Consider the following 15,532-nt stretch of genomic DNA (forward strand, 5'->3'; position numbering starts at 1 on the left):
TGCCTGTACTTGAGTTGTCCTTGTTGATGGCTACAAATGAGGACAGCTCTGGCTGAAGGGCGCTCCCATTTCCATGGGCTGAAGGAGGGACATTTTGCAAAGTGTGTTTCCAGGAAGACACAGAGTTTGACCTCCTACACTTGTTTGATCTGTATTAATGTTTGCTTATTTATTTATTTATTTATTTTGAGACAAGGTCTCACTCTGTCACCTGGGCTGGAGTGCAGTGGCATTATTGAGGCTCATTGCAGTCTCAAACTCCTGGGCTCAAACAATCCTCCTGCCTCAGCCTCCTGAGTAGCTAGGACTACAGACGTGTGCCACCATGCCTAGCTAATTTTTTAAATGTATTTTTTTGTAGAGACGGGGTCTCCCTATGTTGCCCAGGCTGGAGTTCAGTGGTATGATCATAGCTCACTGCAGCCTGGACCTCAGGCTCAAGTGATTCTCCCACCTCAGCCTCTCGAGTAGCAGAGAATACAGGTGCGCACTACCGTGCCCAGCTAATTAAAAATATTTTTTTGTAGAGACAGGGTCTCTCTATATTGCCCAGGCTGGTTTCAAACTCCCAGGCTTAAGCAATCCTCCTGCCTTGGCCTCCCAAAATGCTGGCATTACAGGCGTGAGCCACTGCACCTGGCCCGTATTAATGTTTAGAACATGAATTCCAGGAGGCAGGCTAAGTCTATTCAGCTTGTTCATATGCTTTGGCCAACTAAAGAAACGAGTGTGTGACAAATGGCACCTTTTGGACAGTGGTAGTGACTTTGATGGTTTGAGCCAGGAAGCTGGGGAGGAAGGGTGGGCAGGCTGTGGGCAGTCCTGGGAGGACTGGGAGGAAGACCAGGCAGGGCTGTGTGCTCACTGAGCCTCCGCCCTCTTCCTTTGAATCTCTAATAGACTTCTGCCTCCTACTTCTCCTTTTCTGCCCTTCCTTGCTTCGGTGGCTTCCTTGGGGTTCCTCAGTGGCGCCTGCAACCCCTGGTTCACCTCCTTCCAGGTTCTGACTCCTTCCAGCCATGGCTCTCAGAGTCCTTCTGTTAACAGGTGCATGGGGGTGGGGCGGGGGACTCTGGGTGGGGAGGAGGGGAACTTTTGGGTCTGTCATAAAGAGACGGCCCAGAGTATGTAGGATTCAGTCTGGGGAGAGGCAAAGGGGATTTGGGGAAGGAGAAAGTGTTCAAGAAGAAGCAGGGAGAACAGCTAGACCCAGACAGGCTGGCCAGGGAAGCCTTGATGAATGACCACATTCATGGACTGTGCAAGGCTGCTTGGTTGGTCCCCTTGCTTCACAGATGAGGAGACGGAGGCCCAGAGAGGAGAAGTGACATGGCCTAGGGTGCACAGCAGGTGTGAGACCCCTTTCCTGAGTACTTCCTCCTGGATCCCCTCTCACCATCTCCAATTTGCCTCCGGTTCCCTTTTCCAAGGAGCCGGGTGCAAGTGTTTGTTGAATGACTGATGAATCAAAACGATTTGAGTTTGTTTCCTTTTATGCTTATATGTTGTGGAAAATGAAATTCTCCACAAAAGGGAAGGAAATGCTTGAGAGCTGCATAGGAAGGAAATTATCGAATTGAGAATGCATAGAAACTTCACTGTTGGGCAAACCATCATTGTGGTGACACTGGGGGAAGAGACCATTTGGGTGCTCAGAAGGGAGGCTGGAATTCAGAGCGGGACTGGATGTACCCCATGACGGCGGTTCTTAGGTCAGGAGTCAGCAAACAGTGGCCTGGGGGCCCGATATGGCCCACCACCTGTTTCTGCACAACCTGCCAGCCAGAGGTTGAAGATGAACACTGACAATCAATTTGATGATAGAATTCTATTTGTCCCATTCATAAACCTGTATTACAAACAAATTGTACTTAATCATTACGTTTGGAATTTCCCTAATGACAAATTTGTGGAAAAGTATTTTCTGTCTTGTTGTATGAGTACTTGTGCAACATATTCTATCAGCCTCTTGGCCTGCAAAACCTAAAATTTACTATCTGGCTGTTATAGAAAAAGTGTGTTAATCCCTGCCCCAGGCTATCAGAGCTGTACCGGAGAGGCAGACATCTGGATGCTGGGTTAGTTAGGGTGACCGAATGGACGGGAAAGGGAATGGAGCAGGAAGACATGCTGCTATCTCTTTTTTTTTTTTTTTTTTTTTTTTTGATACAGGGTTTTGCTCTGTTGCCCAGGCTGGAGTTCAGTGGCATGATCATGGTTCACTGCAGCCTTGACCTCCTGGGTTCAAGCAATCCTCCCACCTCAGCCTCCTAAGTAGCTGGGACTACACGCACGTACCACTACACCTGGCTAATTTTTTATTTTTTGTAGAGATGGGGGTCTCACTGTATTGCCTAGGCTGGTGTTAAACTCCTGAGCCCAGGTGATGCTTCCATATCAGCCTCTTAAATTATTGGGATAGCAAGCGTGAGCCACCACGGCCAGCCATTGCTTTCTTTTAAATTATTATTATTATTTTGTGTGTGTGTGTGTGTGTGTGTGTGTGTGTGTGTGTGTGTGTGTGTGTATGTGTTTTATTTTGAGATAGGATTATCTCTCTGTTGCCCAGGCTGGAGTGCAGTGGCACAATCAGGGCTCACTGCAGCCTCAAGTTCCTGGGCTCAAGTGATCCTCCTGCCTCAGCCTTCCAAAGTGCTAGGACTACAGACGTGTGCCCCTGTCCCCGGCTGGCATGCTACTTTCCTCTGCTTCACTTTTCCCCCATTCTCCCTTTAGCCTTGACCTTATGTCATGGGTTCAACCTGGACACTGAAAACGCAATGACCTTCCAAGAGAACGCAAAGGGCTTCGGGCAGAGCGTGGTCCAGCTTCAGGGATCCAGGTGAGACCCTCAGATGGAGCCCCCTTTCTCAGTGCTTTCTCTCCAAGACTTACATACCTGAAAAAAATCAGTGATTTCATTGAGTGATTTTTTTGAATAGATAAATCAATTCAAAAGATACAATAAATTTATCTTTTGAATTTACAGTGTTCTAAATTCAAAAGATGCAAAAGAGTATAAGAGTAAAACTCTCTTCCTCACTCCCTTCCCCCAGTTCCCTTCCCAGGAGGGACCTCACAAATGGTTTCTTGTGTGTTCCTTCGGGGAGACCCTGTGTGTACATAACACATACACATTCCCTCCCTCAGCCAACACACCATGTACTGCAATTAAGGCCTGCCTGCAGACTGCTGCCTATTTTTGTGAAAAAATTTTATTGAAAACAACCCCGTTCACTTGTCACTTACTGTTTATTGCCCCCCGCCTCCCTCCCTCCCTTCCTTCCTACCTCCCTCCCGCCCTCTCTCATTCCCTGCTTCCCTCTTTCCCTCTTTCCCTCCTTCCCTCCCTTCCCTACCGCCCTTCTCTCCCTTCCTTCCCTCCCTCCCTACTTTCCTTCCTTCCTTCCTTCCTTCCTTCCTTCCTTCCTTCCTTCCTTCCTTCCTTCCTTCCTTCCTTCCTTCCTTCCTTCCTCCTTCCCTCCTTCCCTCCTTCCCTCCTTCCCTCCTTCCCTCCTTCTTTCCTTTATTTCTTTCCTTTCTGACATGGTCTTGCTCTGTCACTCAGCCTGGAGTGCACTGGTGCAGTCATAGCTCACTGTAGACTCAAACTCCTGGGCTCAAGCAATCCTCCCAGCTTACCCTACCGAGTAGCTGGGACTACAGGCATGTGCCACCACACCTAGCGAATTTTTTGATTTTTTTGTATAGACGAGGTCTCACTCTGTTGCCCAATCTGGTCTCAAACTCCTGGCCTCAAGTCATCCTCTTGCTTGGGCCTCCCAACTTGCTGGGATGATAGGCATAAACCACTGTGCCTGGCTATGGCCACTTTTGAGCTGTAATAGCAGAATTCAGGAGCTGTGATAGAGACTGTATGCACCCCGAAGCCTAAAACATTTACCTTTACAGAAATAGTATTTGTGGAGGTGATAGTACCTTTCCAGAAGGAGGGGGCTGTTCTCTGCTCTTTGCTTTATCTCCCATAATGCAGCCTGGCAATTTGACCAGATAAGTCCATTAATTCCATGTTATGCTTGCATTGCATGCCATACATTTGGAGGTACTATAATTGACTGTTTTATTTATTTATTTATTTATTTATTTATTTATTTATTTATTTTAGAGACTCGCTCTGTCGCCCAGGCTGGAGTGCAGTGGCACGATCTTGGCTCACTGCAACTTCCGCCTCCTGGGTTCAAGCAATTCTCCTGCCTCAGCCTCCTGAGTAGCTGGGATTACAGGCTCCTGCCACCATGCCCAGCTAATTTTTGTATTTTTGTAGAGACGGGGTTTCACCATGTTGGCCAGGTTGATCTTGAACTCCTGAGCTCAGGTGATTCACCTGCCTTGGCCTCCCAAAGTGCTGGGATTACAGGCATGAGCCATGGTGCCCAGCTTGAATTGACCTATTTTTACTTTTAAAATTTATTCATTTATTTTTTGGGACAGAGTCTTGCCCTGTCGCCCAGGCTGGAGTGCAGTGGTGCTATTTCGGCTCACTGCAACCTCTGCCTCCCGGGCTCAAGCAATTCTCTTGCCTCAGCCTCCCGTTTAGCTGGGATCACAGGTACGCACCACCACACCTGGCTAATTTTTTGTATTTTTAGTAAAGACGGAGTTTCACCATGTTGCCCAGGCTGATCTTGAACTCCTGAGCTCAGGCAATCTGCTCCCCTCGGCCTCCCAAAGTGCTGGGATTACAAGCATGAGCCACCGCGCCTGGCCCTATTTTTACATGACTTCTGGTTTTTGTGTCATTCTTAGGAAGACCTTTTCTCATTCTGAGTCTTAACATTTTCCCATTTTTTTTCTTTTCTAATTCTTCCTCCTAGTCATGGGAATTCAGGAATCCAGGTACGGGCCCCCACCTTCCTCTGGGTGGCAGAACTTCTTCTGTGGTCTCCTTCTCTCCCCACATGGCGGAGTTTTCTCTATTTCCACTTCTCCCCACAGGGTGGTGGTTGGAGCCCCCCAGGAGATAGTGGCTGCCAACCAAACGGGCAGCCTCTACCAGTGTGATTACAGCATAGGCTTATGCGAGCCCATCCGCCTGCAGAGTGAGTCACCGCCCCGCCGGGCTGGGACTGGGATTCCCCCTGTGAACACATAGGGACTTGCCAGGCACTCCTGTGTCCTGGAGGATCTGTGGTGGGGGCACAGGTGGCTGCCTCCCTACCCTCTCCTCTGCCTGCAGTCTCTCCCCTAGACACCCCCAGGCAATCCCTCCATGTTCCTTTCTTTCCCAAGATCTAGGATCCCCCTTCACTGTCAGACCTCCTTGTCTCCCGCATGGAGGTGATCCCTGCCCAGCTCTTCCACAGCCTTCTCTGTCCCCCCTGAGGGTAACCTTGCCCATATCTGTCCCCGCAGTCCCCGTGGAGGCCGTGAACATGTCCCTGGGCCTGTCTCTGGCAGCCACCACCAGCCCCCCCCAGCTGCTGGTGAGTGGCCCTGGATCAGAGGAGCATCCTAATGGGGGTGTTTGGGGGCCCATGCATGGTGGGGCAGCGGGTCTTGTGGAGGGTGGAGGTGCTGGGGTACAAGGACAGGAGGCAGGGGCAGCCCCTTCCACTGGCTCCTGCCCCCTAGGCCTGTGGCCCCACCATGCACCAGATTTGCAGTGAGAACACGTATGTGAAAGGGCTCTGCTTCCTGTTCGGATCCAACCTACGGCAGCAGCCCCAGAAGTTCCCAGGGACCCTCCGAGGTGGGTTGCATTTGGCAGAGGGAACAGATGGGCAGCAAAAGACCAGGGGAGGGGGCAGGACTGAGGTGACATCTGCTCAAGGTCTAGGCTCTGGGTGCAGAAGGGTAGGGGAAGTGGGTCCCATTGGAGAGGGAGGCTAAGGAGGTGCTAGGGTCTTGTACTTCAGGAAAACTCCTTGGCTAGGCACAGTGGCTCACACCTGCAATCCCAACACTTTGGGAGCCCAGGAGTTTGAGATCAGCCCGGGCAATGTAGCGAGACCCTGTCGCTAAAAAAAAGAAAAAAAATTAGCTGAGTGTGGTGATGACCACCTGTAGTCTTAGCTATTTGGAGGCCAAGATGGGAAGATTGCTTGAGGCCAGGAGTTCAAGACAAGCCTGGACAACATAGGGAGACTCCTGTCTCTACAAAAAAAAAAAATAAATAAATAAATAAAAAAATTAGCTAGGTGTGGTGGCACACACCTGTAGTTCCAGCTACTCAGGAGGGTCACTCGAGCCTGGGAAGTTGAAGCTGCAGTAAGCTATGATTGCACCATTGTACGCCAGCCTGGCTGACAGAGCAAGACCCTATCTTTAAAAAATAAGTCCAGGTCACACTGCAGAGGAGGGAATGGCGCAAGGTGTCATTGGCAGGAGGTGGGAATTTTGGGAACCATCTTGGGGGGCTGCCTTCCAGACCCCTGTTCCCCAAACCTCCATTGATTGAGATTCTGAGCGACTGTATGGACCTTTTTTTTTTTTTTTTTTGAGGCAGAATCTCGCTCTGTCACCCAGGCTGGAGTGCAGTGGCACTATCTCGGCTTACTGCAACCTCTGTCTCCAGGGTTCAAGCGATTCTCCTGCCCCATCTTCCCAAGTAGCTGGGATTACAGGTGCCCGCCACCACGCCGGACTAATTTTTGTTATTTTTAGCAGACATGGGATTTCACCATGTTGGCCAGGCTGGTCTTGAACTCCTGAGCTCCAGTGATCTGCCCACCTCGGCTTCCCAAAGTGCTGGGAATGAGCCAGGGAATGAATGGTGGGCATGAGCCACCGTGCCTGGTCAGGGTGCATGGATCTTTCCAGCTGCTTTTTCCCACTGCTTTGTCCAATGGCTCTGCCATCTTTTTGCTTGTCTTCATGTTGATTCTGGCACCATAGGCGAATGTTTCTCCCTTGCATGTTTTTCTTTTTTTTCTTTCTCAAGCCCTGTTACTCTATCCTTCACCCTCCACAGATAATCCTCCTTTCTCCACAGAGAAAACAAAAGCTTCAGGCATGGACTCCCTCCACTTTCCCCTTCTCTTATTTTATTTTAATAAACAGTTTTCCAGTCTTCACTGGAATTTGTTAGACAAATTCTGAAGGAGCTATAACACTGCACTTTCTCCTTTTTCTCAAATTTCCATAATGACAGCACTCCTGGCAGTGACTCAGTGGTTTTAGAGGAAGACCTGTGTCTCCTCCGTTCTATGACTAAATTCTTCCATCTGGACTTTTGAGAGTCTCTCATGTACCAACTAAGGTGATCACCTGTCTTCCTTTTTTCTTTTTCTTTCCTTTTTCTTTTTGAGACAGGGTCTTGCTCTGTCACCCAAGCTGGAGTGCAGTGGCACAATCTCAGCTCACTGCAGCCTCTGCCTCCCAGGCTCAAGAAATTCTTGTGCCTCAGCCTCTGGAGTAGCTGGGATCACAGGTGTGCATACACTGATTTTTGTATTTTTTGTAGAGATAGGGTTTCACCTTGTTGCCCAGGCTAGTCTCAAATTCCTGGGCTCAAGAGATCTTCCCATCTCAGCCTCCCACAGTGCTGGGATCACAGGTGTGAGCCACTGTGCCTGGCCCAGCATCTCTTGAATCACTCTAGGACATTTAACTTCTCCCTTCCTCTGACTGTAAACATTCTCATTCTACCTGTATCTGAAAAACGATCAACCACCACAATTGATAGCCATGAAAATGATCTTCTCTCTTCCAATCTCCTCCTCATCTCCTGCCATCTCTCCCCACCTTCACCACCCAAACTTCCTGAGTGCATTCTCTTCACCCCCGGCTGGCCTCCACCTCCCTCTCCACCTAGGGGCACTGGGTTCTGGGTTCTCTTTTCACTCACGTGTTCTTCTTTCCTGAAATCACCCAGTTCTGTGGCTTCAGCTAACACCTCTACCTCTTTAGACCTCACTCTCAGGGTTCAAGACTACTTATTTAAAAATGTTTTCATTTATTAAAAAATATATAACACATTCACTTGGTTCAAAATTCGAAAGGGTGTGGTAGCTCACACCTGTAGTCCCAGCACTTTGGGAGGCCAAGTTAGGAGCATTGTTTGAGGCCAGGAGTTTGAGACCAGCCTAGACAACATAATAAGACACTATCTCTACAAAAAAAAAAAAAAAAAACAAAACAAACAAAAAAAAAAAAAACAAAAAAACAAAAAAAACAATCAGCCAGGTATGGTGGCATGTGCTTGTGGTCTTAATTATTCAGGAGGCCTCCCAAAGTGCTGGGGTTACAGGCATGAGCCACTGTGCCCCGCCAGTCTTTCTAAAATACAAAACAAATCATCTCACTTCCTTTTCTAAGAACCTTCCATGGCTCCCCATTGCCTACAGATAAAGTCAAACTCCTTATTGGAGTAGAGAGGCCCTTGCCTGCTGTTCTTTGCTTGATGCCACTGCTGGGTTTCCATTGCCATCACATATGTTTGCCCCTGTAGTGCTGTTTCTATCGAACGGCATTCCTGGATTCTGCCAGAATCCTTTTTAGGCCCTTGTCCCATGTATCAGTAGGAGTCTCAGCTGGGACCAAAAGCACATTCCAGTAATGTAACTGCCTAAGGGGTTCTCCTAGCCTGCTGCCTAGACAGAGCCGATTCATCAAGACAGCAGAATTGCAATAGAGAAAGAATAATTCACACAGAGCCGGCTGTGCAGGGGACCAGAGTTTTATTATCAACTGAAATCAGTCTCCCTGAACATTTGGGGAGCAGAGTTTTTAAGGATAACTTGGTGGGTGCGGGGAGCCAGTGAGCCAGGAGTACTGATTGGTCAGGGATGAAATCATTGGGAATTGGAGCTGTCTTCTTGCGTTCAGTCGGTTCCTGGATGGGGGGCACATGATCACATGAGCCAGTTTATTGATCTGGGCGGTGCCAGCTGATCCATCAAGTCCAAGGTCTGCAAAATATCTCAAGTGCTGATTTTAGGAGCAGTTTAGGGAGGGTCAGAATCTTGTAGCCTCCAGCTGCATGACTCCTAAACCATAATTTCTAATCTTGTGACTAATGTTAGTCCTACAAAGGCAGTCTAGTCCCCAGGCAAGAAAAGAAGGAGGTCTGCTTTGGAAAAGGGCTGTTATGATCTTTGTTTAAACTATAAACTATAAACTAAGTTTCTCCCAAAGTTAGTTCAGCCTACACCCAGGAATGAACACGGACAGCTTGGAGGTTAGAAACAACATGGAGTCGGTTAGTTTAGATCTCTTCCACTGTCTCAGCCATAATTTTGCAAAGGCAGTTTCAGTAAGATTTATTTACAAAGAGGGGGGTTTATTTATAAAGGGAGTAATTATAAAACTGTGAGAGTTCTAAGGGAGCCATCAGGGACTTTGCAAGCCTTGGGCAAGCAGGTCTGTTTTCACCCCTGGGCTTATGGGTTGAGGGGAGGAAGAGCTCACGAGGGTCCGGAGAGAGTCATGTGGGGCTGGCCTCCTTCTGAGGAACAGTTGGTCTTTTGTGAAGGACATAGCTGTCCCCAAGCAACCTCAATGGGAGAACACCCGGACCTCACTGTCCTCCTCCCTCCAGTCTTCTGTTGAGCCCCCTCATCCACCAAATCCAATGGGAATCCAGAGGGCAACAGAGTCCTGGTGATGGGGTCCCTGCAGGTTGACCTCCCAGGCCACAGAGCTGAGTGGCGATGGGTAGAAAGTGGATTTGGGGATGGGGTAGAAGGCAGAGGAGCACATTCCACATCGCTTTATGTGTGTGTGCCATTCTCTTTTCTAGAATCTATTCCTTTTGTATATCTGGCAAATCCTTCCTTCCTTCCTTCTTCCTTTCTTCCTTTCTTTTTTCCTTTCTTTCTTCTTTCTTTTCTTTCTTTCTTGTCTTGCTCTGTGACCCAGGCTGGAGTGCAGTGGTGCGATCTCAGCAACTTTTTGTATTTTTAATAGAGATGGGGTTTCACCATGTCAGCCAGGCTGGTCTCGAATTCCTGATCTCAAGTGATCCACCTGCCTCAGCCTCCCAAAGTGCTGGGATTACAGGTGTGAGCCACTGTGCCCAGCTGGGCAAGTTATTTTCTGTTCTTCAAGATCCAGTCAAACATCACCACGTACCCTGATTCCCTTGGGCAGAATTAACAAAAAATTTCCATACTACTTTGTCCTTGTTTGTTTACTTACTTATTTATTTTTTAGAGACAGGGTCTTTCTCTGTGGCCCAGGCTGGAGTGCAATGGCGTGATCATAGCTCACTGCAGCCTCAACCTTTTGGGCTGAAGTGATGCCCCAGTCTCAGCCTCCTGAGGAGCTGGGACTACAGGTGTGTGCCACTGTGCCCGGCTAATTTTTAACATATATGTTATATTATATATATATTATAGAGACCCCATCTCTATAATATATATGTTTATGTATATATTATATAACATATATATGTATTTTATAGAGACGGGGGCCTATATTCTCATTGTTCAGCAGAGAGCTGACATACAAAAAAGCCCAAAACACCAAGTGTCAAATTACTTGATTCATACTCTTTTTCCCCTTCCTCAGGGTGTCCTGAACAGGACATCGCCTTCTTGATTGACGGCTCTGGTAGCATCAACCCACATGAATTTCAGCAGATGAAGGAGTTTGTCTCGATCATGATGGAGCAATTAAAAAAGTCCAAAACCTTGGTGAGGGCCCATGGGTAGGTTAGGGAAGAGCCCACACAGGGCTGGAAGATACATGGCAACTGGGCCACCACGTTCTCCTCCCAGTTCAACTGCAGACATTGCCAAATTGACAATCGATTGTGGTTTGCCTTCCTGAGTCTCTTTTCTGCTCTGTTGGATGCAGTCTCAGCATTCTTTCAGCCTTTTATAAAGCGGGCAGCTCTAATTGTTAAGGGTTGGCATGGCAGATGAAGCCCACATGTCATTGCTGGCTGAGTTCTATTTTCATTTTTATTTCTTATTTTTTTGAGACAGAGTCTTGCTCCATCTCTCAGGCTAGAGTGCAGCGGCGCAATCTCGGCTCACTGCAACCTCCGCCTCCCGGGTTCAAGCAATTCTCTTGTCTCAGCCTCCCAAGTAGCAGGGATTACAGGCACTTGCCACCACGCCTGGCTAGTTTTTGTATTTTTAGTAGAAATGGGGTTTCACCATGTTGGCCAGGCTGGTCTCGAACTCCTGACCCCAGGTGATCCACCCATCTCGGCCTCCCAAAGTGCTGGGATTACAGGTGTGAGCCACTGCTCCTGGCCGCTGGCCATCTTCTAGTATTGAGGAGAGATGGGAGCTGCTGGCAGCTCTCTGTCCTGGTGAGGCAGGGGATTAGGGGCAGTACAGAGGAGGAATTTGGAGACTGGAGTGTTTAAGATCTTTGTGGAGCTTGCTGGGAGATGTCTGAGAGGTGGGGGCACCTTCTCCAGCATCACACCAGCCACCCCCTCCGCAGTTCTCTTTGATGCAGTACTCCGAAGAATTCTGGACTCATTTTACCTTCAAAGAGTTCCAGGGCAACCCTAACCCGAGATCACTGGTGAAGTCAATAACGCAGCTGTTTGGGCGGACACACACGGCCACGGCCATCCGCAAAGTGGTGTAAGCTTCCCTTTTTCGCTTAGGATGGAGGGAGGAGGAGACACTTTTAGTTGGGCTTTAATGGATGAAGGGAGCCGTTCAGACAGGCGTGGTAGAGGATGCTTCCCCACGGGCAGAGGTGGGGAGGAGGGGCTGTGCGTGGTGTATTCATCAAAGAACAAGTCATGAGTGAAAGGTGGGAGTGGAGTGGGGAAGTGAGAAAAAGTGTCTGGAGGGAGGGTAGAAAGATCGGCTCAGGCCAGGGAACCAAAGGCGGCTTTATAGCCCGTGGTGAGACATCACCATGTCTCATTTTGGGAAGTTCGCTCTGATTTTGGGGTGTGTGTAGAGGCAAGGATGGGGTTGGGACAGAAGTACAAGAAGCACTGTAGAGTCCTAGAGGGGCTGGGGAGCTGGTGCAGCGCTCTGGGAGAGGTTTCCTGAAGGTCAATTAAGTGTGTGTGTGTATATATGTATGTGTGTGTGTGTGTGTGTGTGTGTGTGTGTGTATATTTATTTATTTATTTTTTGAGACGGAGTAGGCTGGAGTGCAGTGGCCTGATCTCAGCTCAGTGCAACTTCCACCTCCTGGATTCAAGCAATTCTCCTGCCTCAGCCTCCCGAGTAGCTGGGATTACAGGCGCCCACCACCACCATCAGCTAATTTTTGTATTTTTAGTAGAGATGAGGTTTCACCATGTTGACCAAGCGGGTCTTGAACTCCTGACCTCAGGTGATTCACCCAACTCGGCCTCCCATAGTGCTGGGATTACAGGCGTCAGCCATAAATATATATGTTTTTTAAAATTCAAAAGTAATAATACTCAGTTGAAAAATCCAAATTATGCGAAAGTATAAAAACAAAAACTGTGAAGGCTTCCTTTCCCTTCCCTGCTGCTTTTCCAGGTCCTGGGGCAGTTGCATCTCAGTGCTAAGTCTCAGGGGAGATGGAGCCCCTCCGAGGCCTCACCCAGCTGTATCTGTGTCTGGGACTCTGCTGACATTTCCTTTCTGACGTTAATAGCATCTCTGGCTAGGTGCGGGGGCTCACACCTGTAATGTCAGCACTTTGGGAGGCTGAGGTGGGAGGATCACATGAGTCCAAGAGTTTGAGACCAATTGGCAACATAGTGAGACTCTATCTCTAAAAAGCTAAAAAAATAAACCAGGTGTGGTGGTACATGCCTGTAGTTCCAGCTACTCAGGAGGCTGAGGCAGGAGAATCGCTTGAACCCAGGAGTCCAAGTCTGCAGTGAGCTATGATTGTGTCTCTGCACTCCAGCCTGGACAACAGAGTGAGTGTCTATTTCTTAAAAAAAAAAAAAAAAAAAAAAAATTAGCATGTCATCTGCTTGCATTTGACTTTGTCCCTCCTCTTTCCTGCACAGACGAGAACTGTTTAACGTCAATCAGGGAGCCCGAAAGAATGCCCTTAAGATCCTGGTTGTCATCACAGATGGAGAAAAGTTTGGCGATCCCTTGGGATATGAGGACGTCATCCCTGAGGCAGACAGAGAGGGAGTCATTCGCTACGTCATTGGGGTATGGAATGCCGCTCTCAGGGTGATGCTTCTGTGGAGGGTTTCTACGTGGATCCATCCTCCCTTCAATTTGCAAATATTAATAAAATCAAAGTGACATGAGAGCTATTGCTAGCTCGTATACACCGTATCAGCTATCTGTTGCCACATCAATGCTGTGTAATAAACTATCCCAAAATTCAGCAGCTTAAAATAATAAGTAAGCCTGTGGGTCAGCCGGCCAAGAGTTCTGGTTTCAATGGCCTTCCTCAGTCATTAGCTGCAGGTTGGTAGGCTGCCCTGCTGATCTTGGCCAGGCTCTCTCTGCTTCTGAGGGTTGCCAGCTATGTCATCTGCTGGACCTGATGGCCTTGGGTGGAACCACTGGGGTGACTTGGCCCTTTGGCAACCTGGCTCTCATTCTCCAGGGCTAGCCTGGGCATGTCCTCATGGTGAAAATGGGAGCAAGAGAACAGTGGAGATGTTGCAAGTGCTTTTTCATGCCTCTGCATCATGTTTGATAACATCCATGGGTGTCATGAGCGGTGCAAGGTTAGAGATAACCAGGTCCGTGCAGGTTTGTGTCTTTCTGCAACATCAGCCTTTCGTTGATCCTATTTCAATCACAAACGCCACGAGCTGCATGGAATTCCCAAGGAGGCAGTTCTCCTTAGTGCATCCTGTTCACTTGGACACTCTGGCTCAAGCCACCCACGAATCAGTCAATACTGCAAACCGTATATAATAGTATACTTAATCAATATATAAAAGTTATAGGTTAAACATTCCACAGCAAACAAAGTAACGTTTGACATCAGAAGAAAAAGAGGAGAAAGGATGAATGAAAAGGACTCCTGGTCTGGGCCCAAAGGTCCTAGTCACATTATTCTTGCAAGGCAGAATCTTTGATGCGGCAGAGTCCTTGGTGGCAAATGCCAGGCTCTCATCATGAGCAGCTGCGAGGTGTGAGTTCCAGCGGCTGCTTTGAGCTGGTGAAGGCTAGATTTCTTCTAGTCACAGAGCCCTCTGGTGAGAACAGACAGGGAAGAATGTGCTTTTTTGTGTCCTTATCTGGTTGGATGTAGTCTTTATTTGTTTATTTTATTTATTTATTTGTTTGTTTATTTATTTATTTATTTTGAGACTGAGTCTCACTCTATCGCTCAGGCTGGGGTGCAGTGTCATGATCTTGGCTCACTGCAACCTCCACCTCCCGAGTTCAAGCAATTCTTGTGTCTCAGCCTCCTGAGTAGCTGGGACTACAGACATGCACCACCATGCCTAGCAAATTTTTTTTTTTTTTTTTTTGTATTCTTAGTAGAGATGGGGTTTCACTATGTTGACCAGGTTGGTCTTGAACTTCTGACCTCAAGTGATTCGACCGCCTCAGCCTTCCAAAGTGTGCGATTATAGGAATAAGCCACCGTACCTGGCCTATTTAAAAAATTTGTTTAAAACAACCTTATTCTTGTTGGCAAAGTGCCCTGTGAAATATACAATGGAGCCTTTTTCTAAGATGAAGTCAGTTATGTCAAGGGTGCTCTATATACAATGGGCTAAAGCAAGACTCATGCCTGAGCCCAGAGGTAATGAAGTGGGCATATGACTCCACCAAGAGCAGGAGGGCACAGCAGAGCGCTAGGGGAAAAGGCTGGATACAGGAAGAGGCAAGGAGTCAGGATCATCAGTGTAACCAAACTACGACAGCACCTGCGTGACCCAGAAAGCGATATAACCATGGATACATGCCTTGGCATGTAGGAAATACCTTCATATAAAGAAAAAGCCTCCCCTTCCTCTAGGGGGAGGTCAATTCCACACCAGGAGACGTGGCACAGCACATGGATCAGCAGCTGGGTTTCTGCCCCAACTTGCTTCCTTAGCACAGTGCCTTGTGCAATGTACAACCTGCCCAACTATACCTGGCAACCCTGTCCCAAGGACTTTCTGATGCATTTCTTCACTTGATAAATAATAGTTCAGACTAGTTTCCTGCAGAATTGTCTTTGTCAGATGATACTGCTACCCTCAGACCATGACTTGGCCTCTGTTCCTTGGTAACAGGTGGGAGACGCCTTCCGCAGTTTGAAATCCCGCCAAGAGCTTAATACCATTGCATCCAAGCCACCTCGTGATCACGTGTTCCAAGTGAATAACTTTGAGGCTCTGAAGACCATTCAGAACCAGCTTCAGGAGAAGATCTTTGCAATTGAGGGTGAGTCAGGCATCTGTGTTCCCAGAGCAGCTCCTTAGGCAGCCTCCCACCCCAGAACACATAGTCCCCTCTAGAATCCAGACCTTCCTAACCCTTGGTATCCCCCAGTATCAACTCTCTCCACTTCCTTCAGCTCTCAGTCCCAGACTCACTTGGTCAATTCCTTTGAAGTCAAAGAATCCATACTTTTACCTCTAATTTTGCAAATCTTGGCTATAGACTGGTAAATTGGAGTATGGGGGAGTCAAATCCCACCCAGTATTTTAACAGAAATTTGGATGTGTTGCCAGCAGTCGTCTGTTTGGTTCACTATT

The 15,532-nt window shown here is 48.1% G+C and overlaps 1 protein-coding gene across 2 annotated transcripts in view; it reads left to right on the forward strand.

Moving 5' to 3' along the window:
* The first annotated feature begins 908 nt into the window (after positions 1-908).
* The window catches only part of ITGAM (integrin subunit alpha M), an 87,136-nt gene continuing 72,512 nt past the window's right edge, over positions 909-15,532 (forward strand). The window contains exons 1-9 of one of the 2 annotated variants that reach the window (XM_010362268.2): positions 909-1,047; positions 2,737-2,842; positions 4,957-5,060; positions 5,374-5,444; positions 5,593-5,710; positions 10,471-10,595; positions 11,359-11,504; positions 12,872-13,025; positions 15,068-15,218. In XM_010362268.2, coding sequence (XP_010360570.1) covers positions 1,020-1,047; positions 2,737-2,842; positions 4,957-5,060; positions 5,374-5,444; positions 5,593-5,710; positions 10,471-10,595; positions 11,359-11,504; positions 12,872-13,025; positions 15,068-15,218 — 1,003 coding nt within the window. In that variant the 5' untranslated portion in view covers positions 909-1,019. The remainder of the gene's footprint in view (positions 1,048-2,736; positions 2,843-4,956; positions 5,061-5,373; positions 5,445-5,592; positions 5,711-10,470; positions 10,596-11,358; positions 11,505-12,871; positions 13,026-15,067; positions 15,219-15,532) is intronic. The other variant, XM_010362269.2, reaches the window with a different exon arrangement.

This window comes from Rhinopithecus roxellana, chromosome 20 (assembly GCF_007565055.1).
Source record: "Rhinopithecus roxellana isolate Shanxi Qingling chromosome 20, ASM756505v1, whole genome shotgun sequence".
NCBI classification, from domain to species: domain Eukaryota; kingdom Metazoa; phylum Chordata; class Mammalia; order Primates; family Cercopithecidae; genus Rhinopithecus; species Rhinopithecus roxellana.